The sequence below is a fragment of the Danio aesculapii genome, chromosome 19 (genome assembly GCF_903798145.1).
Source record: "Danio aesculapii chromosome 19, fDanAes4.1, whole genome shotgun sequence".
Taxonomy (NCBI): Eukaryota; Metazoa; Chordata; class Actinopteri; order Cypriniformes; family Danionidae; genus Danio; species Danio aesculapii.
The window spans coordinates 48,914,108-48,939,478 of NC_079453.1; the positions used below are offsets into that span (position 1 = coordinate 48,914,108).

Consider the following 25,371-nt stretch of genomic DNA (forward strand, 5'->3'; position numbering starts at 1 on the left):
CTACGCCATGAAGGATTAAGGCAGTTCTGAAGGCAAAAGTGGGTCCAAGCCGGTACTAGTACCTAATAAAGTGGCCAGTGAGTGTATATTAAAGCATTAAAACATGATGATGACATTTCAGGATTTTCTTTGTAATTTCATTAATAACAACTCTGAAAATAGTTTCTAAATCATCACACACACATAAAAAAAATCAATAGCTTCAAAATCAATCAATAAAAGCACTGAAAAAAATCTGGGTTTCACACAATTTGTGTTGGGACAACATGAAGAAATTAAGTTGACATTAGTTTTTTTGCAAATTTAAGTGAATTGAACATAAAACAATTAAGTTGTCTCAAAAAAACTTAAGAATTTTGTCCATTTCAGTTTATTTTAAGCTCAAAAGCTCGTGTAAATAATGACGCATTTTTTATTTTAGTGTGAACTGCCCCTTTAAATATGCCAGTATCACTTATAATGCAGCACGAAATCAAGATGACGACGTTTCAGGATTTTATTAGTAATTTCATTGATTACATCTTTAAAAATAGTTTGTTTCTACACCATCTCACACATTTAATACAATAATATAAAGTCAACAGCTTCAAAATAAATCAATAACAGACACAGCAGTCCCGTTTTTATGCAATTTTTTTGTAAATGTCAGTGTTTGATGACCATGTTTCCCTCTGAATCCTGAGTAAAGAGCATCTCTGCGTCTGACTCTTCCTCTTGACTGCTCCTGTAATCTGCAGACTGTAGATCTGCGCTCTGCAAACGCTGATCACGGTGAGCGATCACACAGAAACCTTCAGAGTCCTGCGTAAACATCGATGAAACACTCTCTTGCTTACACGGATTACTGGGCAAAGAACTGCATTTCTCCTTTAATCTGCGTTTGGATGGGCTGGAGATTACTTTAAGCTTGAAAGGAGACGATGGAGTGTTAATAGGTGAGCTGTTCTCTTTTCCCATTCGTTTCAATGGAGATGCTTTCGGTTTTGGCTCTTTATTAAGATTTGCATGTGGTTTGTGTTCATTTCCAGATCTGGATGTTAAGATGGACGCCTTAAATGATGATTTTTGATCTCTTAGATGTTCAATGTTTAGACTTGGAGAGTGAATGAAGTGTTTATTTTGTGGATTTTCAGTCTCGGTTTCAGGCATGATCTGATTTGTATATTCATTTCCAGCATCTTGATTACTGTATTCTTGTGTGTCTGGTATATTTAGATCCGTGTAATAAGAAATGAGTCTCCTTTTTTCAGGCGGTTGTTCTTCTTCTGGATCTTCTCCATTTATGAAATGAAGAAAACGCTGATGTTTTGTATCGTTGGCTGATGTTTCTTCTGAATCTCCATCCTCTGATGAGTGAATGATCGAGTCTACTGATGGATCTAAACTGATGCCATGTTTTCGTTTGGTGCCGGAGTTTGTCTCAGGGTTACAGTCTGAGCAAATACATGGTCATTTAAGAGTTTATTAGTTTATTACGGCATGATAAGGGTTAAATACTAGATCATCACATTTTATCTACAGAGAAATCACATTGCATGAGAAATAAATTAACAAGTTTAACCAGGACACATTGACATATTATGGAAAAAGGTAAAGGTGAATGTGCATTACACTGTTATTATACTATTATCTGTGTTTATCAATTTAATTATGGAATTATAATTAATAATTATACGTTTAATAATAGAAATTAAATAAAAAGATGGATGGATAGATTGATAGAATGATGTATGAATAGATAGACAGACAGGTAAATAGAACAATAGAAAAATAGACAGGACGGATGGATGGATGGACGGACGGATAGATAGAATGATAGATAGATAGATAGATAGATAGATAGATAGATAGATAGATAGATAGATAGATAGATAGATAGATAGATAGATAGATAGACGGATGGAACGATAGACAGACTGACAGACAGACAGGTAGATAGAACGGTAGACAGACAGATAGATAGATAGACAGACAGATAGACGGAGAGATGGATGGACAGACAGACAGACAGACAGATAGATAGATAGATAGATAGATAGATAGATAGATAGATAGATAGATAGATAGATAGATAGATAGATAGATAGATAGACAGACAGAACGATTGACAGACAGACAAACAGATAGATAGATAGATAGATAGATAGATAGATAGATAGATACATAGATAGATAGATAGATAGATAGATAGATAGATAGATAGATAGATAGACAGACAGACAGACAGACAGACAGACAGAGATACCTACCTATGGGTTTGGGAGAGAAGAATGTTGATATGGTGCTCTGTCTGGTGATGGGCATGTTGAGTTTGGTCTGAGTGAAGCTCATCAGCGCCACATTATAGAGTCCTGATCCAGACAGAGGAGAGCGGAATCTGGAGGCCGGACGGGTCAGCTGTTTCTACACAAACACATTAATCACAACAAATATTAATCCACTGGAAAAAAACAACAACTTTCGGTAACCTTTAATCGAAACTCTACCTCCGCTATGGAATGGCAGTACTACTCTGATGACGTCAGTTTGACGGATTGGGCGAAATATACGTCACCATACTGAAATAAAAGTCCGCAGTAACTTCCGGTTCAAAATGTCCCAGTCAATGAATAGGAGTTATTTTCTTTAAAAACTAAATCTACATTATTGTTTAAACACAAACGTTTGAGAAAGAGAAAAGCGATATGGAATGTTATGATTAAGTAAATAATGTTAGCCTTTTATTATTATTGTCAATCGTTTAAGTAAGACTCATATTCTTCTTCAGGGATCGTTTAAAGCCCTTTAAAACTTCTCTGAGCTGCAATTTAAACCAATGAACACCACAGAAGTCCGCTGTTTTAAGAAAAATATGTTAAGATTTCTTTCCACCTGAAGAATGAAACTTTTCAATGGCAAATGGGTCAGTAACTGTTATAGTAAATCAAGACAGTATTATTCTGCATGTGAACTATTCCTTTAATTTACATGTAGTATAATGAAATGTGTGTAATAATAACACAAACTCTCTAACCTGTTGTTTCTTTTCTTTGAGTTCTTTTGTGTCCAGCCATACTCCGCACTCCTCTTCTCTATTAGCCGCGGGCTTCACTTTACTGCTCCTTACAGACTTCATTCTGTGTTTACAAATCACACACACGCCCAAAATAACCAGACCAGGACGAATAATTATATCCGGCGCTTACAGTCTCATAATAAACGAAGCTAGCACTCGATATTAGCGTTTATATCGTCAAATTTACAGTTTCTCGAGCTGTTGTATGCACTGTTGCTTTTTAGTCAATTGATTCCCGCGCGGATTCAAAGACAGCGTCGGGTTGCCAAGTATTTGTGAACTATTACGTATTAACTCTTTACGAATAATAAATCTGGTTTGAACAATGAACTCTATTCTTTTTTATTAATGTATAATATGTTGTATTAACAAGTTATTATCGCGTAATATAGCTATATTTAACTAATTACAATTAGTAAAGTGTTTAAGCGTTATTGAGGGGATGTGGAAGGGACTTGGCAACACTCTGAAAAGGTACGCATAAATGTTAGTTTTATTTTAATATTAAACGTAATAATAAACAATTATTTTATCACTGTGGTGTTTGGAAATACAAAAAAACTGTTTAATTTGCATTCAAAAACTATTTGTAATGAATAATAAAATGCAGGACGTTACGAAATCATCCGGCGACGTCACGTCAGCTTGTGGGTGACGTCAATATAAGGGTGAGTGAGTTGTCTTTTTTTCCTGGTGCGATTTTGCTACAAACGCCTTTATTATTTTAAAAATACGTCGTTTTTAATCGATACGACGTTATATGTTTATACGACATGTGATTAAACGAGAGACAAGAACGTCTTGTGTAGATTTACAGCGGAATTGAAGTCAAATCTGAGCTAGCCTTCTGAGCTAGCATCGCTTTTTGTTTGTCAGGAAGTAAACAAAACGCAATCGGCAGGTTTATCTACTGCAGTTAGGATTAAGTGTCTATCTGGATTCAAACAGTCCGTCATATCTTTAAAATCTATTTAGTCACACATTGTCTGTTTGTCCATAAGTTTGAGCAGTATTTCCTTAGCCACACTGTGTATGATAGCATGAATGGATCAGTAAATGTTTATTTTATATGATTTATTCATTTATTTGACTGATAAACATAATAATGAGCTTGTTTTATATGTATAGTTAATTTTATAGGTCATCATGTTTCATGGAATACCTGCATCTGGAGTGATGGGAGGAGGTGAGCAAGACGATCTCATCCTTCTTTTAGTCTCACTTATTGTATTTTATTTTTGTCTCATATTTGACTTTTCTGTCTACATTTTATTTATACAGCTCCTGCCAACAAGCCAGAACTGTATGAGGTAAAATGTTGTATTTGCGCACACCATCTGTAATAATGCATTCATGTGATATTATTTCTCTTGAAATTATTTTCTTTGTCTTTAACAGGAAGTGAAGTTGTACAAAAATGCCAGAGAAAGGGAAAAGTAGGTTGAAATTTTCTATTTTATTATACTTACTCATTTATTTGTAGCCTAGCATACTTTTTTTATTGGTTTGTTTACTCTTTTTCAGAGGATGTTTGTTTGTATTTTATTTTAATTTGAGGAGATAGTGAGGGGAAAAACTAAGACAATCTGTAATTTGTCTTATTTCTGTATTATGTGCTCCTATGTACACTTCCTGACAAAAGTCTTGTTGTCGATCTCAGTTTTAAGAACAACGAATAATAATTTGACTTCTTGTTGATCATTTGGAAAAGTCTCAGAAGGTTGATTTCTCTGAATCATCTGTTGAACTGCATCCCAATCATCACAAATACTGAAGAAGACCTACTGGAACCTGCATAGACCAAGATTCTCATAGAAATCAGTCAAGTTTAGTGAAGGAAAAATCATGGTTTGGGGTTACATTCAGTATGGGGGCGTGCGAGAGATCTGCATAGTGGATGATCAACATCAACAGCCTGAGGTATCAAGACATTTGTGCTGCCCATTACATTACAAACCACAGGAGAGGGCAAATTCTCCAGCAGGATAGCGCTCCTCATTCTTCAGCCTCCACATCAAAGCTCCTGAAAGCAAAGAAGGCCAAGGTGCTCCAGGATTGGCCAGCCCAGTCACCACACATGAACATTATTAAGACATCATTGTCTTCATAAGCATAATCTAGAGGCCACTTCTGATACCAATTGATCAACAAGAAGTCAAGTTATTATTTGTTGTTCCTAAAACTTGAATAGGCAACAAGACTTCTGTCAGGTAGTGTATGGCGTTATTAAATGCCAATAAAAAGTAAATAATTAAATAAATAATGTGTTGCAATTTTGAGCTTTTTTACATCTTATTAATGTATTTATGGGTAAAAAATTTACAATGTCAGTTAATGTATTTAATGGCTTAAACATTGTACAATATATTACAGTATTTATTATAATGTAGTGATAGTGAAATGAAGCTTTCTTAAGCAGTGAAGCGCTCGACTCAATTATATTGGAAAAAAGTTCGTTACTTGAAGCTTTCTAAATCAGAGCTCGATGAGGACCTCTGCTGGTTAGAGTGTGGGAAAGCACTGTGTTGCAATAATGTCAAATGTTCACAACTGACCAACTCATTCATGTAGTAATACAACAACAGTAATATAAACATGTTACTCAATTACTGTAGTTTTTACACATAAGGTATGTTACATTACACCACCGATGACTGAAGTAAAATCCAAGGTATTCAAAAGTGTTTACATTTATCATATTCCAACTAGTCCTTCACTCACCCACTCGTTCCAAACGGGGATCGAACCGGCGATTCCTGCACGGGAGGCGAATGCTCTAAGGAGGCGGCTAAGGGAGTGATGCTATCAGGCAGCACTCGCCAGCTGGCCTCCGTTAAACACTATACTACGATAGGCAATGGTCTCCTTTACATTTACATTTAGTCATTTAGCAGACGCTTTTATCCAAAGCGACTTACAAATGAACATAGCCTTTAAAGATAGCTGTAAAAATACACTAATACACTTTAGTATGGTTCAAAAGCTTTTTACTATAAATTATTATTGTATATTAGTTTAATTACTGGTGTGTGGGACCAGTGCAGTCCTTTAAAACAGTAGAAACGTATGTAATCGACTCCTAATCTCTCGCTATGCACTTTACTAACCCATGAGGGTGTTTAAACCTTTGAATCGAAATTTGAAGCGGTCACGTGGGTATAGGCGAAAATTAAGCTTCGGACGTCACTGATCACGTGATGATGACAAAAGGAATCAAGCTCCGGTACACTGCTTCACTGTAAGATGTATCGTTTTTTTGATACATGCTTCGAAGCCTCGGCACACAACGTCACATCACTATTATTATTATTATTATTTTTTTTTTTTTTTTAGGGGTTTTTCACTTTTATTATGACAGGACAGTAGAGAATTCAGACAGGAAAGCATTGGGAGCAGAGAGAGGGGAAGAATCGGCAAAGGACCTCGAGCCGGGAATCAAACTCGGGTCGCCGTGAGCACATTGGTGCTATATGTCAGCGCGCAGTACCACTAGGCTACTGGCGCCGACGTCACATCACTATTATAATGTGTTAATGTGAATTAATGAAAATAAAGTTGTTTATTGTTAGTTTGCATTAACTCACAGTACATTAATGTTAACAAACATGAATTTGGATTTTAATAAAGCATTAGTATGAACTATGATTAATAAACGCTTTTCAAATATTGTCTATTATTATTTCTTAATTGTAAATACATTAACGAATGAGTCCTTATTGCAAAGTGTGACCCACAGTGAAGATATTTTGAATGTTAAAACGTGGTTTGGTTGCATTTAATGTCTTTTTACTTTGTTTTGAAAGGTATGACAACATGGCAGAGCTGTTTGCTGTGGTCAAAACACTCCAGGCCTTGGAAAAAGCCTACATTAAAGACTGCGTGACTCCAAATGAGTGAGTTACACTTTATTTTATGCACAGGCCCTTTATATTAGATTTAGATTAGATTAGATTCATCTTAATTGTCATTACACATGTATAAGTACAAGGCAACGAATAAGTACAATGCAGTTTAAGTCTAAACAGGAGTGCAATAGCAACAAGTGCTGGATATAGGTATAAGCTATTAGTGCGATTTATAGAAAACTTTACCTTTATTTCTATAGCGCTTTTACAATGTAGATTAAAACTATGGGTAATATTTACATATGGATGTACTGTGAACATAATATACAACTTGTATTAACTATAATAAGAGATTTACAAATAGACGAACATACTTTACAGCTTGCTATTAGTGATCAGGAAAATGCAAATAGATGTGAACATATTATACGGGTTGTTATTTACTATAAACAGGAGATACAAATAGATATGTATATCAAACATTTACATATACGCTGTTTTGACCAGCATAAAGCAGCTTTGCTGGCTAGTGACTTCTGTGTGAGAGCTGTGCTTTATAGTTACACCACTACACTATTAAAAATAGACCATTTGACCACACAATTATTGATATCAGACGATGTTAAATAATATCTGCTCTGTTTTTGCAGGTACACAGGAGCATGCTCCAGATTGCTTGTCCAGTATAAGGCTGCTTTCAAACAAGTCCAGGGATCAGATGTGGGCTCCATCGATGACTTTTGTCGGAAATACAGGGTATAACCACTGATAAGTAACTCTAAATGTGTTGATTAATGCTTCTCTTCACTAACCTGCTGTATTACATAGGAGTCAAAGATAAGAGGGATTTTCAAGCATCAAAATATTTAAAAAAGGACAGTTTTGCTGTAGCACAGCTTTATTTTTTTCTGTACATTAGAATTTGTTGCCTGGGAATAATTTGATGTCATAAAGACGATTTTAAGATCACAGTTTAGCCCAAAAACACTTAATTAGCCATGTGTGATCCTTAATTGTCACTATAATCATGCAAATCTCTAGGTTTTACCCATTCATAAACTTATTACTTAGTAAACGTCCTAACTTAGCATGATGACTTATTCTTTTATGCAGTTGGATAGGTAATAAGGTTCATGGTTCATGTATTTACTAACATGAACTAATTATGAACAATACTTGTACAGATTTAGGGGTGTGTTGCTTCACATGTAGACTAGTTTCGGCTTCCCGCCCAACATAACAAGGGGGCGGGGCCATGACCCGCTCTGTGTTTGCAACATAGACAGGCAGATTGAAAGGAGGAGAGGATCAGCATTCAGTCGTACATGTACAACTCGGACACAGACCAAGCAGAGAGTACAAAATCATTTGTGTCTTTGTACAGTTTTACAGCCAACTGTGCGCTAGTTTCAAGTGCCGAGCTTGTACACAGAAACTAATAACCACGCACACTGAATTAACTTTGACTGAGGCACCGGATGCGCCGCTCGAAGCCGCGACACGGCACACCAGACACTCTCTGTGGCGCGGCAGAAACATGAAGTGTCCCGAATCGTCGTGCCACGCATTTTTGAATTCTAAACATAGGTTTCTGCAGCGGTCCGCGGCGCCCAGCCGTCGACTTGAGTGTACCCTGATAGAAACCTATGTTTAGAATTGTAAAACGCATGCTAGTTAAGATCACAGGGAGCTTCTGGGATCGCGAGAAATGCAAACGGCTGAAGTATAAGGTAGACTCAATGAGAAGTACACATGTTTGCAAACCCACCTAAAGATACAACCAATAATTCCGATTAGAGCGATAATGTGGAGAATATTGATCTTGTGTTGAGCCCAATGAGCCTTGCATCTAAAAATAGAGCTAGCGTGTTCCTTTAGTGATATCGCTTCAACTTACGCTGAAAATGGCGGACGTGAATCAACAAACTGAGGATATGATGACGCGCCTGTCAATCAATATTGGTGGGCGGGGGGAATCGCTCTCCTATGTAAAGTTGCGGTCGGTTTGAAAACCGCTCCAATTGGTCCACCGTTTTTTTATGTTGTTAAATTGGAAAAAAAAAGCACTGGGTGTGCTTTTATCACCCCAATATGAAGGTCTATACACCATACATGCACATATGTCTGTCCAAACAGCTTGAAAAGTAGATTTTTTACCATAGGTGCCCTTTTAAAGCACCTTGAACTAACATTGAACTACTTTATTTTCATAACTAACATGAACAAGTACTGTAATAAATGTAGTGTTCATTGTTAGTTCATGTTAGTGAATATATAAATGATAACATTAACTAATGCAACCTTATTGTAAAGGGTCACAGAGTAACTTAAATATTTTTGCATGATTTATTTGAAACATTTTATGCTTTACTTGCATTAATATGCTTTATAAAAGAAAGAAAACAAACAGAAAAATAGCATTTATGTAAGACATTATTGTTTAAATATTGAATCATGAAAAAAATAATTAACTATAAATCACATACAGATGTGCATATTATGTAGTTTATATCAAAGCTATTTTATTTACTGTGGTATATAAATAAAATGGTTTCATTACTATGATGTTTGTAAACATGTATATGGATCTTCACTTTGCTTCTGTTTAATATTTAGCTGGACTGTCCGTTGGCAATGGAGCGGATCAAAGAGGACCGACCAATCACCATTAAGGATGACAAGGGCAACCTGAATCGCTGCATTGCAGACATCGTTTCTGTACGTATCTCAAACTCTTAATGCGGTGCTTTTGTGTAGCCTAGAATGAATAGCGTTAATGCCAGAACAGCCCTCAGTTTATTGATCGAGCGCAGAGGTGTCCTTTTTGTTCCAGCTCTTCCATTAAGCAGATTTCTCCAATCAGAAATAATGGCATGTGTAATTTGTCATGCTGGAGCACCTGCTAAAGTAAATACTTAGCGTTGATAATAACTAAACATGTTTGCATAAATACTCAAAAATCAGCTTAATAAAGTACAATGCAAGTAATCATTTTTTCCCAGTAGAGACGTCATAATGTGCATATCTAAAAATTATTGAACATAGGTCAGTTGTTATATTAAATAAATCATTAAAAACTGAATGAGTATGGTAACATGTCAGTTAGAAACTTACAGCTTCTAACAAGCTTCATCTATCAATGTTTTCTATAATTTATTATGCCGCATTTTGATGGCAACACTTCTACTGAAACAGCATGAGATGAAGACACGGTTTTAGAAATCTCTAGGTCAAGACGGTGTTTAAGTTTGCAGTAAATTTCATTCTCATTTTCTGCTAAATGTTTGCTCTTTCTGTATGTTTAAATCCAGAGTAGGGTTGTTTTTTTCTGTTAGCTATTGCACATGCGCACCTCAGTACACCACCGGAGAGCAGGTTAATGCGTTTATATGCTGTGCACAAATTTATCTGTGAATATCGTGGTATGGTTACCTTCCTCTGATAAAGGAAAATTAAGATGTTTACCTGCATTGTTTGCTTGTTATTAAGCTTGATTGGGTTAGGAATGTGCATGAATGTGTGAACACTCTTTTTTTTTTTCTGTGCAGCTCTTTATCACAGTAATGGACAAACTTCGACTTGAAATTCGTGCTATGGATGAGGTATGCACATGAGATTAAATTCATTAAAGGGCAGGTCATGTGGCTTTTCAAAATATATTTTATTTGCAGTTATGACGCTGTCTTTCAATGTAAACCAGGGGTCTCAACCTCAAATTGGTGGGGGGTCATATCAGTGACAATTCATAGGAGGGCCGCTTTAAAATTCAAGCACAACAAAAAAAAAGTGGAAACCTGATGTAATTTATGAAAGAGTAACAAAGCTCCTTCTTTTTGTTTTGTTGTTGTACATATTGGAGTAGTTTAAATAGCTCTGAAAATACTACAATTTAATAAAATGCATAAGAATAATATTAATTATGTCCCAATCAATTGTTGCTTAACCAAAAGTTTAACAGATAGACAGCAGAAAAGAGTTTGGGTAACTGTTGACTTTACTGGCAATAGTTCTTCTCAATGTTATTTTTTGTAAAACTACAACAAAGTATGTATATTCACATTTACTTTAACATGTTTAATTCAGCCAGCAGAAAAACTTTACTAATGCATATTTTTTTATACAAGTCTTAATATGCATAACAAAATACAGGTGGTATAAAACTGATTATAATCAAATGACCTTTGAATATTTACACAAATAGAGCTTTAGTAAAAATAAAGCACTAACAGACATGTATTTCACCTTTAAATCAGCCCCAGAAATAATCTGCATGTGCGTTACTCTCGACCGCACACTGAGAGAAACAGAAAGTAACCCCGATATACAGTACAGTACTTGAAATGTCCAGTAGGTGGGGGTCAAAACCACAAGTGGCTATATGCGACTGCACAACAATGATATTTATTCAAAAATAAATGTTTTGTTGGGCCGAATCTCATTATACTTTTGATGTCAGTTGCGGGTCAGAGGGAGGAGGAGGGGGGCCACAAATGGCCAGCGGGCCGGGAGTTTGAGACCTCTGATGTATACTGTCTGCAAAGTTGTTAATCAAAATGTGCATGATAAATAGATGAAGTCATTCAGCGATTGAACAAGAGGCAATACACACAAGAAGTACTAAATATACAAAGGAACTGTTAGTGCTCAGAGAATTAAATGCAGGTGGTTTGTCAAGCCCACTCACCTGTGTAAAGCACACTTCATAAATGCACAATGTTTTGTGTGATGGTCAGAAAGTGTCTGGTGCAAAAACTGGTGCAAGTGACGGTTAATGTCAGCGAGATAAAAGCGTGTGTTCCCCACAGGTGGTTTGTCAAGCCCACTCACCTGTGTGAGGCACACTCAGGATTGCATAATTTTTAAAAATCGTGTGCCTGCTGATCTACATTCTCATTTGCATAATCTCCGCCTCCTGTGACATACAAACACTCTCAAACAAACTAATTTCAGACACATAAAGGATATGGAAACACCAATCAAAACAGACTTGGCCTACTGACCAATCAGAGTTGGGTTTACAGACCTTAAACTCTGAATTTATTCGAGCAACGTATTGAAACCATTCCCAAATTATTCCAATATTAAATGCATAATCTGAGAAAATGACAATGTTTTCTGAGCTGTTTTCAGATGCATTTAAACCTGTTGTAGGAGACCGATACCATATGAGCTGCTCTTTGAAAACTGTCTCTACTTAAGAGTGTAAGTTTTCCTGATTTCATGTGTTGAATGAGTGTTAATTGTGTTTAATAGATCCAGCCTGACCTGAGAGAGCTGATGGAGACCATGAACAGGATGAGCAACATGCCTCCAGATTCAGAGGCAAAAGACAAAGTTAGCCTCTGGTAATGCTCAGCAATGTTAATTCATTAACTGCTTATTGCGTTGGTTAGGAGTACAGCCAGTGTGGCCTTAATTGCATTAGGATATTTTCTGGTAGTTATCAATGACTACGTTTACATGGACATCAGTAATGATTTGCCGTAATCTAATTAAGACAATAATAAGATTAAGACGTTTACATGAGCTGCTTTCTGAATGTTCCTTTCATGATCCCGTTTTACATGTCACAGCACATAATTCGATTAACGTCATTGCGTCACCGCGCTATCCACATTTCCTCTGGAGTTTTATGTAATTTCGGGTGTTTCATTTTTAATTTGTCGACTTTAACTGCAGTTTGGCACTTTCACTTTCATTCAGGAACATTTCATGCATGCCCCCCGTGACAAACGAGATATTGGATGTGGGGAACTGCTGGAAGAGTGTTGTTTTAATGGAGTTTCAAACCGAATGAGAGAAAATAAAAACCTGCATTTCGCGATGTCTGTGGTCTTCACTTACTCTGTAGGTGGAGATAAGAGTGTCAGACAGCCGTGTGTGTATAGACTATCCTGTCGCAAAACACAGCGAAAAGTCCTACATGACTGTAATAGTTTAAGGTGTTTACATGTCTGAACTGCACTTCAATAATGCGACTAAAATCGGCATACTCCACACGTCTTAATTCCATTCCTCTTTAGTTCGAGTATGACCCTAATCGAATTAAATTAATCAAAAATCACTGTTTACATGATAGACTCTTATTTAGAGTATTGTCTTAATCGTATTAAAATCTAATTACTGGTGTCCATGTAAACATACTCATTGACCATAATTCATATGTATCCACTGAGAGACCGAAAACAGTTCTGTATCTTTAGAGAAAAGTAATAGTAAGAGTATTTTTACTTAAGTAAACTCCTGCTGTAATTTGTTTCATTCATTCTGCACACTAAATGGTGCCTTATTTTGCGTTGTTTTAGACAAAACTCAAAAATTAAGTGATTTCAAATTCACGACTGATGTTAGTAGTATGCCAGTAAATCTGTAAACCGGCTCAAACTCATGCAAAACTGTATCGCATGTGCTGATTTATTCACTGCACAGCCCGATTGCAGGTTTTATCATTTATTTATCACTATTAATTCTTATTGAGGGGAGAATTTTTGTCTGTATATTGCAAAGTATATGATATTTAACATTGGTAATAGTCTGAAATGTCTCTTGGACATTAAATCAGAATATCATAAGGACTGCTGCTACACATTCAGCTTTAAATCACAGGAATAAGTTGTGTTAATACAATTTTAGTTAACACCTGCGTTCAGCATTATCAGCTTGACAACATATTGATAAACTCATCTTAAAGCAGACCTATTCTGCCCCTTTTTAATGTAAAAGAAGTATCTGGTGTCTCTAGAGTGTGTGGTGAAGTTTCAGCTTAAAATACCCCACAAATAATGTTTTATAACTCTCTGAAACTGACCCTTTAAGGCTTTAAATCCTAATTGTGGCGTTTTGGTGACTGTCGCTTTAAATTTAAATGCGATTGTGCTCTTTTTCCAAAGAGGGCGGAGCTACAAATGCCTGTGGATCAGCGTATTCAATGTGTGGAAAAACTGAAAATGTTAACATCAGTGTATGAGAATGCATCAGTCTATGGAGACTCCTGTCGCTGTTCATTTGTGCTTCAATTAAACCTCCACATTTATAATTCTCTTCGCCTATGCTGACATCTTCAGCAGCTTAAAACTCTAGTGGCAGACGGCTGCTTCTCACTCAGGGCTGTTTATGCTAATGAGGGAGAAATGGTCACTAGTAGGCGGGGCTTTCCACCTCTGATGACACTTATACAAAGGAAGAATGTCAATCAAAGTGTTTCTGCAGACTGTTTTTATAATCAAGTCTGATTTATAAACAATAGAGTTTATTAATTGTTACTATTAGAGGCTGGCTATATTCACACACTGTTGTTGTGTTTAAAGCCCTTAAAAAAGTGTTTGTTTTTTTTTGCATAATAATAATATCAGGTGTAAATCAAAGCATCTTACTCCTCTATCTTTCCTCTTTAAAATCTCCTCCCTCTGTTTTTGTTGTTGTTTTTCCACAGGTTGACCACACTGAGCAGCATGTCTGCGTCTGATGAACTGGACGACTCTCAGGTTCGCCAGATGCTGTTTGACCTGGAGTCCGCATATAACGCCTTCAACCGTTTCTTACACTCCTCCTAAACGCTCCTTCCCTTTCTGAGCTCCTCTTCACCAGCTTTTAACATGTTGCCCTTGTTTCTGAAACATCGGTATGTTATATAGAAATCTCAATTAATGTACTGTTTACTAAGGCTTCTGTTATTCAGTAATACAGGTAGGATGATGCATTCTGAGATCAGTTTTCTCCTTTTTTTCTGTCACACAATAGACTGACGTAACCATTAGGCGTATGCATTTAGCTCAGGGTGGGCTTTATAAGGATCAGTGTATCATAGAAAGATGTTAAATGAACATTATGAATCACATAATATATAAATAACACAGCAAGGTTTAATACTGAATTCTCACTACTGGATTTTATTTGGTAATACTTCGCGATCAGCTTCAATTAGTTAATGTATTTACTGATAAACAATTAACACTTTATAACAGTATGTATTCATCTTATTCATCACATTAGTAAAAACACAGTTCATGCACAATTTTGCATGTTAATAATGCATTAGTAAATGTTAAACTTTGATTAATATATGCTGTTTTGTTCATGTTAGTAAATACATTAGCTAATGGAGCCTGATTGGAAAGTATGACCTTTAGTTTTAAATATATAAATCTTTTTTTTTCCATCTTCAGACTTCCTCCTTTGCTAAAATATTTTTTCCCACCGTATTTAATTGTGCATTTAAAGTACTCTAACATTTGATGGTTGATAAACTTGACTTTTATATCAAATCTTGAGTGGGAACTATACTCTTTTTTCTTGGCACGGTGTTGGTCTGTCTCTCTTCAGTATGTAATAAGTCATATTTATTAAATTACCATTGTAAATAAAATAGTTTTGAAATAAACTACATGACTTTCAAACATAATTCGCCCATCTAGATGTGATTTGTATTTAAATTTTTTTTAAATGATTCAATATTGAAGTAATTATATTGAAATAATAACGTCTACCTGTTTACAGCATGCAGTGATACGTTTGTTCACAGACAAATTGAAGCAAGTTGTGCAGAACTCCTAAAGGTGCTGTATGTAAGTTTTTGACATGCTAAGTGAACATACTTGTTTACCTGAAAAGCAATGCTGAAGTCAGATATTCTGCTTTGAAAATGTGCCGTAACGCTGTCTTTGTTTTGGTCTTTTTAAGACGCCCAATGCCAGTTTCGCTAATGGAAAACCGCGTATTTCATTCATTCAGTCAGGAAGACCCTCAAAGTATGCGTCCGAGACTGAAATGTGACCTCCTGTGGACAGTAGCAGACTCCGAAATGAGACTCAGATTCAGAGTTCCACATGAGGTGGTTATTAATTAGCAAATAATATAAATATTACCAGCGTAAACATTAGGTGAGCAGGTTACATTGTAACACCGTGTCCTAACAACACGATCCGTGACAAGATATGCAGTGATAAGCGATTTGGCTGTTTGCACCAGCATCGTTTATCCTGTTGTTCAGCTGTGAGAAGCTGTTTCTAAAATATAAGTTTAAGGTGTTTGATTGGACAAAAATATATCTTCTATCGCGTGCCGTTTCTTTTAGTTAGAAAACGGTTCAAATCAGCCTTTAGGCTCGATAGTCAGGCACATTTACAATTCTGGCAACCTGCTCTTGCGCGGACTCGTCAGAGGAGGAGCTGAGTGATGACGTGTTTTGGTTTTGATCCATGAGTGCAATACCTAGTTGAACCACTGGGTGTCAAACTTGCATACTACATCTTTAAGTAGTTTATTTCCATACAGAAGGGCATCATGGTGGCGTAGTGGGTAGCACGATCGCCTCACAGCAAGAAGGTTGCTGGTTTGAGCCACGGCTGGGTCATTTGGCATTTCTGTGTGGAGTTTGCATGTTCTCCCTGTGTTCGTGTGGGTTTCCTCCGGGTGCTCCGGTTTCCCCCACAGTCCAAACACATGCGCTATAGGGGACTTGAATAAACTAAATTGGCCATCGTGTATGCGCGTGAATGCAAGGGTGTTTGGATGTTTCCCAGTGATGGGTTGTGGCTGGAAGGACATCCGCTGGGTAAAACATATGCTGGATAAGTTGGTGGCTCATTCTGCTGTGGTGACCCCTGATTAATAAAGGGGCTAAGCCGAAAAGAAAATGAATGCATGAATTTCCTAACAGAAGCAAGTCGAAATTGACAGTGCAATGTGTAGCAAAATGGTTACAGCTTTTTAAAATTTATTATTATTATTTTTTTAAAATAAACAATAGTTATGTGTCTAAGTAACCTGTAATTTTTTATTAGTTTATTTTTCAGGGGTTTTCACTGTTATTGGTATAGGGCAGTGTAGGGTTCACAGACAGGAAAGTGAGGGGAGCAAAGATTGGCAAAGGACCTCGAGCCGGGAATCAAACTCAGGTCACCGTGAGCACCTCAGCACTGTTTCGACACTAACCACTAGGCTATCTGCGCTCAGAATTTTTTAGTTTTTAATGCTGTAAACTGCTGACGATATTTCTTTTACAGGTTTTCTCAGTGACTTTGCTCCATTTCTCAGATCTGAGTTGAAATTGTCAAAACTCCCTGTTCGATCTTCTCATCATTGTGTCACTTGTGCACATCAGAGAAGCCGTTTCTCATTTCCTCAAACAAGTTGCAAATGCTTCTGTGCATACATGCAAATGATTATGTGCAATCCTCTGATGTTTCCTACATTATCAGTTGCTTATGTCATGTTGATCAAAATGTATTATTTTGGTCTCAGTCTGCATAGTCTCACCCCCCCACAACATTTAATCGTTTAAGTCAGGGGTGACCAACCCTGTTCCTGCAGATTTCAGTTGTAACCCATATCAAACACACCTGCCTGTAATTATCAAGTGCTGTTCAGGCCCTAATTAATTAGTTCTGGTGTGTTTGATCAGGGTTGGAGCTGAACTTTGCAGGAAGGTCGATCTCCAGGAACAGGGTTGAGCAACATGGTTTAAGGCATAAGTCTTTACATGCAAAATGACTGAACAAGTTGTCATAATATTTAGTCATTTGTCTATATATTTTCATTAGACTTCAGTCTAAAATTGGTACATTTCTCCCAGGTGCATTTGGACTTTTTCTAATGAAGGTGCATCTCAAAGGTGATTGTCTGTCCTATGTTCACATTTCTACTTTTGTTTAGTTTTTCTTTGTGCTGTGCAGTGCTGTCTTTTCATTTCTGTATCACAATGGCATGATCTGGCAACAAATTACAGTACAAAAATCACCATATTTGATATCAGAACACCCCTCCAGAGTACACTGTTATATTGACAACATGACTAAGTAATTTGACTGTCTTATCCACACACAATGACACAAGGACTTTTAATTCTGACGGCACTGACACATTCATTGACAGAAATGTAGTTCTGAGAGATGGACTAAGGATTTTGAGCAAGAGACTGGCTTTTCCAGGTCCTCCGTGGTGTTTTACTATGTGTTGTTTTGAGAAATGCACTTACTGTTTTGCAAAATTTCAGTTCTGATCTGAGAAACGTGCCAAAGCGACTGAGGAAAAACTGTAAATTGAAATGTACCCCTTGTGTGCTGTTGGGGATGTTTTCAATCAATCTGAGGTGATTTTGAGGCTTAATTTGGCCACAACTTTGTCTGTGCTTCAGCAAATGGGATGATTTTTGGTGGCAAATCTTATTTTGGGAAAATGCTTTGTACATTTTTTTTAACTCAACATTACTCTTGGCAAATTGACTGCCCTTTTGTTATGTTTGTGGCTGTTTTGCCCCATTGATTTCCATTATAACAACTTTTTTGATTGCAAAATAATCATTTATTCTTGATTGTTGCTAGTTTTCCTTGTTGGAAACTCTTAGCAGTTTTTACTGTTGATGATCAGTTACAGTGTAAAAAAAGCTTAGTTTCTGGTTTTTTATATAGAGTAAAAGTTACCTCTTTTTGTACCTCTTTTGTAAATTGTACCTCTTCCCAACAGGGAAAACCACCAACAATCAATAATGCATGATTATATGCTGTCGCGGCTTTGCAATTAAAAAATGTCATTATAATGAAAGTCAATGGGGCAAAAACAGATACCAACATAATAAAGGTCAGCACATTTGAAGCATACACAAGGGATTAAGTGCTGTATTTTGACGGATTGTTTTACGTAAACCAATATCTCAAAAATATGCTAACGTGGTCTCGTCTTTTGCAAGCTGCGGCTCCTTTAAGAGTTTTCCTCATCTGTGTATCTACGTCTCCATGGCGACGAACAATGACAAAACCAAGCGATGCGTAACTTTGAGCAGGCCTCGGACAGCAGATGTCAATAGTGAACTCCAAACGACACAAAAACTGAAGGTTATTTCCATCAAGTCGGCTTTAAAATTTATGTAACTCCGTTTTAAATGTTTAGACGGTAAACAGTGATTAAGATTAACGCGCGATAAATTGGTATTTACACCAGAGAATCGCTTGAAGTTCACTCATAGGCGGTGAAGTGACATCGTGATGTCTCGTTGTTAGATTTATAATGGATTAAAAGATGTTTTGACTTTATTCTTGCCATGGTAAAACTAATTCAGGTTAATATTAAGTGATAAAACAGGTAAAAAGCGGGAATGAACATCACAGAAGTGGAAGAACACATCAGCTTGAAGTATGAAATCAAGAGAAGGCTGGGAAAAGGGGTAAGTTATTCTCTACCTACTGTTTGCTATAATATTATGTGTCTTAATCTGATATATAACCAATATAAATGTATTTGAACCGTCATAATGACTTTAAAACGCTTATAGCTTAATATTGTCCTGCTTAACTCACTATTGTACTTTATGTATTCAGCAACTTTTCGTTATTTAGTTAAAAAGTTAACTATGCTTTACCAATATTTATTTAAACCTTATATTTTTAGTAGTCTGTAAGAACATATAGTCTGAGAAATACGTGCTACAAACCCTATTTGAATTATTTTTCACTCATGATTGCTCATTAACAGTCTAATTTATGAAACCTACATTTTTATTCATAACAAAACAACATCAAATGTAACAAAATAAGTTAATTTTGTTTGTTTAAACCTTCACTTACAGATGAAAAACTGAGGAAAGGTTGCATATAAACATGTCAGATGGTGCAAAGGCTAAATATATTTTGCACTAACATAACTATAGAACATTAGTACTATTACTCAATTACAGTGGTGGGAAGAGTAGCATTACTTGCCTAAATATGTAGTGCAAGTAGAGAAAGTATCTGTTGTAAATATTACTCAAAGTATGATAAAAGTTGACCTTTCAAAAGTACTCAAGAGTAGCGAGTAGTACGCTGTAAAAAGCTGATGCATTTACATGTCATTCGTGGATGTGTGTAAACGTAACATTCTGTAGTTCATTTAGTTATTACCCAGCAGGCTCACAACGTCATAAGTAGGGCCAAACAGAATCTGCGCACGGTTAATTTTGGGAGTATCATAACTAAAACCTTAAAATACGAAATGAAAAATGAAACTGTTTTAATGTTTACAATGCAAATCTAATTAGATCCACTTTATTTGGTAAACAAAGCAAGTCTCTCATATATCTATTAAATGACAGAAAATATTACTTTACTAACTGTTTTGTAATTAAATCAAATGATTATTTTCATATTAGTCAATAATATTACTAAAATCAATTTAAAGAAACTGAATAAATATAAATGTACACACATTTATTCAAATAAATAAACAGAATCAACTATGGGTTAAAAATCTGCGGAATTCTGCGTGTGCTGATTCTTTATGGGCCTATTCATAAGACATTAAAATTAGGTTAGATTTAGGTTGACGTCAGGTGACCAAAATTTAATGTCTAGCTAGAGTCTAAGGACAACATTTTGACATCCAATAACGATGTCAAATAACGTTGATATTTGGTTGATTTTAGGTTGTGTTAGAAAGTGACCAAAATTCAACGTCATATTGACGTCAAATACTGACATTTATTCATCAGGTATGGCAACCAACATCTGATAGACGTCATAGTGGTAACATCCGCACAATGTCAAACTGTAACATCATTAGACGTTGATATTTGGTTGATTTTAGGTTGGTCGTTAGACATTGACGCCGCCTGACATTGAGCTCCGACCTCAATCCGATTTTTATTTCATCAACATCATGTTGGCGTCCTGTGCCTGCTGGGTGTTTAAGGCCATTTCGGTCATCATACAGTAAACATTCGTCATCTTCTCACCAGTGACATGCATCTAAACAGTCTCTGGGTCAATGCGTGTAAAGATTGTAGACATCTTGGACACTTTTAAGGCTTCCAAACAGCAATTATAAATCGCCCATCTCTTGAGGTAGTTCATTATGATGCGATTTATTTTCTATGTGCGATTTGATTGGACAGGAATCACAGGACTGATTTTTTCTAACCCACATAGACAGGAAAAAATCAAGTAGTGGACTAAAAGTACTGATACTGCACTAAAATGTACTCAAGGGAAAGTAAATGTACATATTTTTAAAACTACTTAGGAAATTACCATTCCTGATTAAAAAACTACTCAATTTCAGTAATTTGTGTATTTGTAATTTAATTAGCACCACCACTGCTTAATTAGTATTATTACTATAGCAAAACATTAGTTCTATTACCATACAAACCCAGATCAAAAATGACTAAAATCAAATATGTAATGTAATTTATCTTATATCTATTGATAAATAATTGATGAATGATTATTTTCAAGCATTTTGTTTGCAAAGTTTTGTTCTCCCACCAAAACCTATGCAGTTTTTAGAAATGTTATTGCATCTTTTCTGGATCAAAACATACCTGAAAGCATATACGAGTTAATAATGGTCAAGAATAAACCGTCAGTCTAATCTGGACTAATCTACAAAAAATCTTGACAATCATTTGAATGAAATCCCCTCTAAGACACAAAAAGCAATCATGTTCGGTTGTTTCTCTTCATTGTTTTGCACTGGTTATACACTTGAAATAACTGCTTTGCTGTTGTTGCCACATATTAACCCTTGATTTATTCATTTTAAATAGTTTCTTTTTAAAACATTTCCCTTTGTAAATATAGCTTAAACAAGAGACTCTGAGTAAAAATAAAATCTATAAAATAGGAAAAGATATGTGTGCAAAGACAGGTCACTGTTAGATCTAATAATAGCAGTCTGTAAACATCATAGATCCCATAAAATCCTCTCTCTACACTAAATAAATGGAGACTGCAGTGAGCACAGATGACTTAAATGAGGGTTTCATGGCAACCCAGCCTAGATAATGTGCCATTAAGTTACACGGTCTGTTCTTAAAATCAAAAATGTCATTACTGTGTACTTTGTTATCCATTTCTTGCAGGCGTATGGAATTGTTTGGAAGGCCGTGGACAGAAAAAGCGGAGAGACTGTAGCTGTGAAGAAAATCTTTGATGCCTTTAGGAACAGAACAGATGCTCAGGTTGGAGACTTCGACATGATATACACTACCTGACAGAAGTCTTGCTGTCTATCCAAGTTTTAGGAACAACAAATAATAAGTTGACTTCAGGTTGATCATTTGGTAACAGAAGTGATTTATATGAAAGGCAAAGGCCTCTAGGTGACGCTTATTTGAGCACAATAAAATATGATCATGTCTTGATGTTGACTGATTTCATTAGGACAGTAAGGTCTGGCTTTGCTTGGACTAAAGTCTGCTCACTGAACCTTCAATAATGTCCAGTATAGAATATGTGGTCATGCTGCAGTGGAAACAGAATAAATATTGTGTCTGACTCCATCATGAGCTTGGAGGACTGCATCCATACATCTCTGACATGAGTCAAATCACTGATTAATAAAGTCATCTGGAATGGCAAAGAAAGCCTTCTTGCAGGACTCCCAGAGTTCAACAAGACTCTTTGGATTCATCTTCAACGCCTCCTCCTCCATCTTACCCCAGACATGCTCAATAATGTTCATGTGTGGTGACTGGGCTGGCCAATCCTGGAGCACCTTAACCTTCTTTGCTTTCAGGAGCTTTGATGTGGAGGCTGAAGTATGAGAAGGAGCGCTATCCTGCTGAAGAATTTGCCCTCTCCTGTGGTTTGTAATGTAATGGGCAGCACAAATGTCTTGATACCTCAGGCTGTTGATGTTGATCATCCACTCTGCAGATCTCTCGCACGCCCTCATACTAAATGTAACCCCAAACCATGATTTCTCCTTCACCAAACTTGACTGAATTCTGTCAGAATCTTGGGTTCGTGCGGGTTCCAGTAGGTCTTCTGCAGTATTTGTGATGATTGGGATGCGGTTCAACAGATGATTCAGCAGAGAAATCCACCTTCTGACACTTTTCCAAATGATCAACTAGAGGTCAAGTTATTATTCGTTGTTCTTACAACTGGAATCAACAACAAGACTTCAGTCAGGTAGTGTACTGTAAAAGAGTACTGTTGTTTGCAGGGTGCAAGTTATAGGGGGTTTAGGGAGGACTGATCCCCCTAATAAACGTTTGATCACCCCTAAAGGACGTCAAAACGAGGTATGGGGGTCAGCTCTTTAATATTGAGAAAAACTGTTCTCAGATCTGTATCTTAAATAATAATAATATTAATATTTAAAATTATAGATAGTAAATACATAATCATGCCAATTAGTCTGAATCTAGAGCACTGATAGACATCGTAAGTGTTCACAAGAAACTTTTCTCATAACCTAAAAGTAAAGTAAAATTAGATGCTTGACCTAGAGTAACTTCTACAACAGCTACTCAGAGGTTAATGTAGGTCAGAGTACACATTAGATTAACCTCAAAACACTGAAACACTTAAAAACATGTTTAATAAATTAGATGTAATTGAAATAAAAACACACATTTGATTCACTGAAGCTTGTATTACACAAACTAACATTAAAAACAAAGTTGACCCCCCAATCGTCAGTGTATAATTCGCACCCTGGTTGTTTGTAATAATCATCCTGTAAGTTGAAATGTCTTAAATTTACGTTTACAGCATGTTCTTTTTTATTTAATTCCCACAGAGAACATTCAGAGAAATCATGTTCCTCCAGGTAAGAATATTCACCAATATATTTAATTTAAGGCAAAATTATAATATTATATAAAAACATATTATTTTAAAATATTTTCCAATTACTATTTTAACAGAAAGGAGGTTTTTTACATTTTGAAACAATAGTTTTTTAACCTAATTTCCAATGACTTGTCTAATAAATTAATAATAAATAGGTTGTCTAAATGTCTAATAAATAAATTTTTCTTTGCCATGATGACATAATATTGAACACTAGTTAAATTGCAAGACACTGGTATTTAAATGCATTAAATTGCTTAACTAGGCTAATTAGTTTAATTTGGCAAGCCATTAAACAACAGTGGTTTATACAGTAGCCAATTGATGAAAAAAAGGGGGGTAAATATAATAGGAAATATTGTGAACATTTTCTTTGCTCTTCAATAAACGTATTAGAAACAAACAAGTGTGTGCTCAAACTACTTTTTCTTTTACAGGAGTTTGGGGACCATCCCAACATAATTAAATTACTGAATGTCATCAGAGCCCAAAACGACAAAGACATTTACCTTATATTTGAATTCATGGGTAAGATACCATTTGTATTGTCTATGCTTCAGTATTTTATGCTTATATTGTATATTTATTAATTATTTGCATGTATGCCAACATTCATAAATCGTCATAATTTAGTTAAAATTATATTGTTATTGTAATTTGGTTGACTTTTTCATCATTTTATCAACTCTTTTCTTTACAGACACAGACCTACATGCAGTAATAAAGAAAGAAAATCTATTAAAAGACATCCATAAGCGTTATGTAATGTACCAACTTCTTAAAGCAACAAAATATCTTCATTCAGGCAATGTCATTCACAGAGACCAAAAGGTATGTTGTTGTCGTCAACGTTTAACACTTTTTTTTTTAGCTTCGATCAACCCTGGTTTGAGTTATATTTATGTATTTTTCTGTCTTTTAGCCATCCAACATCTTATTAGACTCAGATTGCTTTGTGAAGCTGTGTGACTTTGGTTTGGCGAGATCTCTGTACCAAATCCAAGAGGATGCTGGGAATCCTGCTTTAACAGAGTATGTGGCGACACGATGGTATCGAGCTCCTGAAATACTACTGGGATCCTCAAGGTGTGTGAATTTTAAAAGATGCTGTTTTTAAAGCAGTTTTATTTCATTTTTTGCACTTATAGCTTCGATTAGTGTGTCATGTTGCTGTTTTTGTGTGAAAAAGATCTGAAAATGTACAAAGCAGGAGCTATTTTGGTTTCTGAATGAAGTCAAATGCCTCCATTGTTGTCTTGAGTTTTGCAAAACAACAAAAACAACATGTCACAATATGCATAATTTAAATAATTGCCAGCCAATGATTGCAAGAGGAAAGTGTTATCTTTATTATTGTATGGCTCTAATATACTGATACGTATGCAGCTTTTGAATTTTCAATGCCGTAACAAATTCTGCTTCACCACATGTGTTTGTTATTTGCTTTTGACCCAACCTTGTGTGTATTTGAGTTGATATCTGACAACTGGCTTTGTGTGTGTGTGTGTGTGTGTGTGTGTGTGTGTGTGCGCGTGTGTGTGTGTGTGTGTGTGTTTAATATCTGTTTTTAGAAAATGAAATATTTTCTGTGATTTCTGTGGAGTTTAAACTGACTCTGCTTTGAAATGCATGTAAATATGTTTTTTTACCTGAGTTTATAAGCACAAGATATAAAGGCCCCACCCATTTTTGGAAAAGGAGGCAGTAAACAGCAGCTCATTTGCATTTAAAGAGATATATCAAAACTGTGCTTTGCATTTAAAGAGATGCATCAAAACTGTGCTTTTACTTTGACGTAATCATTGCATAATTAATAAATGATCTGTGAGATATTTTGAGCTGAAACTTGAGACTTCAATTGTAAAAGCGACATAATATGACCCCATATCATAATGTATTGATCTTAAACATTATAATA

The 25,371-nt window shown here is 35.8% G+C and overlaps 3 protein-coding genes across 5 annotated transcripts in view; 2 read left to right on the plus strand and 1 right to left on the minus strand.

Annotated features, from left to right (window-relative positions):
• Nucleotides 1–413: 413 nt before the first annotated feature.
• LOC130246487 (aurora kinase A and ninein-interacting protein) lies at nucleotides 414–3,297 on the minus strand. Its single transcript, XM_056479466.1, has 3 exons — nucleotides 3,014–3,297; nucleotides 2,250–2,403; nucleotides 414–1,433 (listed from the first exon to the last, which is right to left on the minus strand). The coding sequence occupies exons 1-3, from the start codon at nucleotides 3,113–3,115 to the stop codon at nucleotides 646–648; spliced, it is 1,044 nt and encodes a 347-aa protein (XP_056335441.1). The 5' UTR covers nucleotides 3,116–3,297; the 3' UTR covers nucleotides 414–645.
• A 396-nt stretch (nucleotides 3,298–3,693) lies between these two features.
• Nucleotides 3,694–15,301, plus strand: vps28 (VPS28 subunit of ESCRT-I). 3 transcript variants are annotated; one of them, XM_056479483.1, is made up of 10 exons: nucleotides 3,694–3,723; nucleotides 4,196–4,241; nucleotides 4,337–4,365; nucleotides 4,454–4,491; nucleotides 6,859–6,948; nucleotides 7,551–7,656; nucleotides 9,517–9,618; nucleotides 10,449–10,502; nucleotides 12,154–12,245; nucleotides 14,333–15,301. In XM_056479483.1, exons 2-10 carry the CDS (start codon nucleotides 4,202–4,204, stop codon nucleotides 14,451–14,453), a joined length of 672 nt encoding a protein of 223 aa, XP_056335458.1. In that variant the 5' UTR covers nucleotides 3,694–3,723; nucleotides 4,196–4,201; the 3' UTR covers nucleotides 14,454–15,301. The 3 variants fall into 3 exon arrangements, with proteins under 3 accessions (XP_056335458.1, XP_056335459.1, XP_056335460.1); XM_056479484.1 differs by having other exon boundaries at nucleotides 3,705–3,723; nucleotides 4,184–4,241; XM_056479485.1 differs by lacking the exon at nucleotides 3,694–3,723 and adding an exon at nucleotides 3,734–3,748.
• Nucleotides 15,302–18,670: 3,369 nt separating this feature from the next.
• mapk15 (mitogen-activated protein kinase 15) overlaps nucleotides 18,671–25,371 on the plus strand; it is a 58,522-nt gene continuing 51,821 nt past the window's right edge. Inside the window, 6 exon segments of the mRNA XM_056479506.1 lie at nucleotides 18,671–19,060; nucleotides 21,734–21,832; nucleotides 23,401–23,430; nucleotides 23,891–23,981; nucleotides 24,154–24,284; nucleotides 24,376–24,539. Of these exon segments, the coding sequence (XP_056335481.1) occupies nucleotides 18,992–19,060; nucleotides 21,734–21,832; nucleotides 23,401–23,430; nucleotides 23,891–23,981; nucleotides 24,154–24,284; nucleotides 24,376–24,539 (584 nt within the window). The 5' untranslated portion in view covers nucleotides 18,671–18,991.

Coding starts and splice junctions, on each gene's coding strand:
- LOC130246487 (XM_056479466.1), bottom strand. CDS start 3,115: ATGAAGTCTGTAAGGAGCAGTAAAGTGAAGCCCGCGGCTAATAGAGAA. Junction 2,404..3,013: donor TCAAAGAAAAGAAACAACAG/GTTAGAGAGTTT, acceptor GTGTTTGTGTAG/AAACAGCTGACCCGTCCGGC. Junction 1,434..2,249: donor CTTCTCTCCCAAACCCATAG/GTAGGTATCTCT, acceptor GTATTTGCTCAG/ACTGTAACCCTGAGACAAAC.
- vps28 (XM_056479483.1), top strand. CDS start 4,202: ATGTTTCATGGAATACCTGCATCTGGAGTGATGGGAGGAG. Junction 6,949..7,550: donor GACTGCGTGACTCCAAATGA/GTGAGTTACACT, acceptor CTGTTTTTGCAG/GTACACAGGAGCATGCTCCA. Junction 7,657..9,516: donor ACTTTTGTCGGAAATACAGG/GTATAACCACTG, acceptor TTTAATATTTAG/CTGGACTGTCCGTTGGCAAT.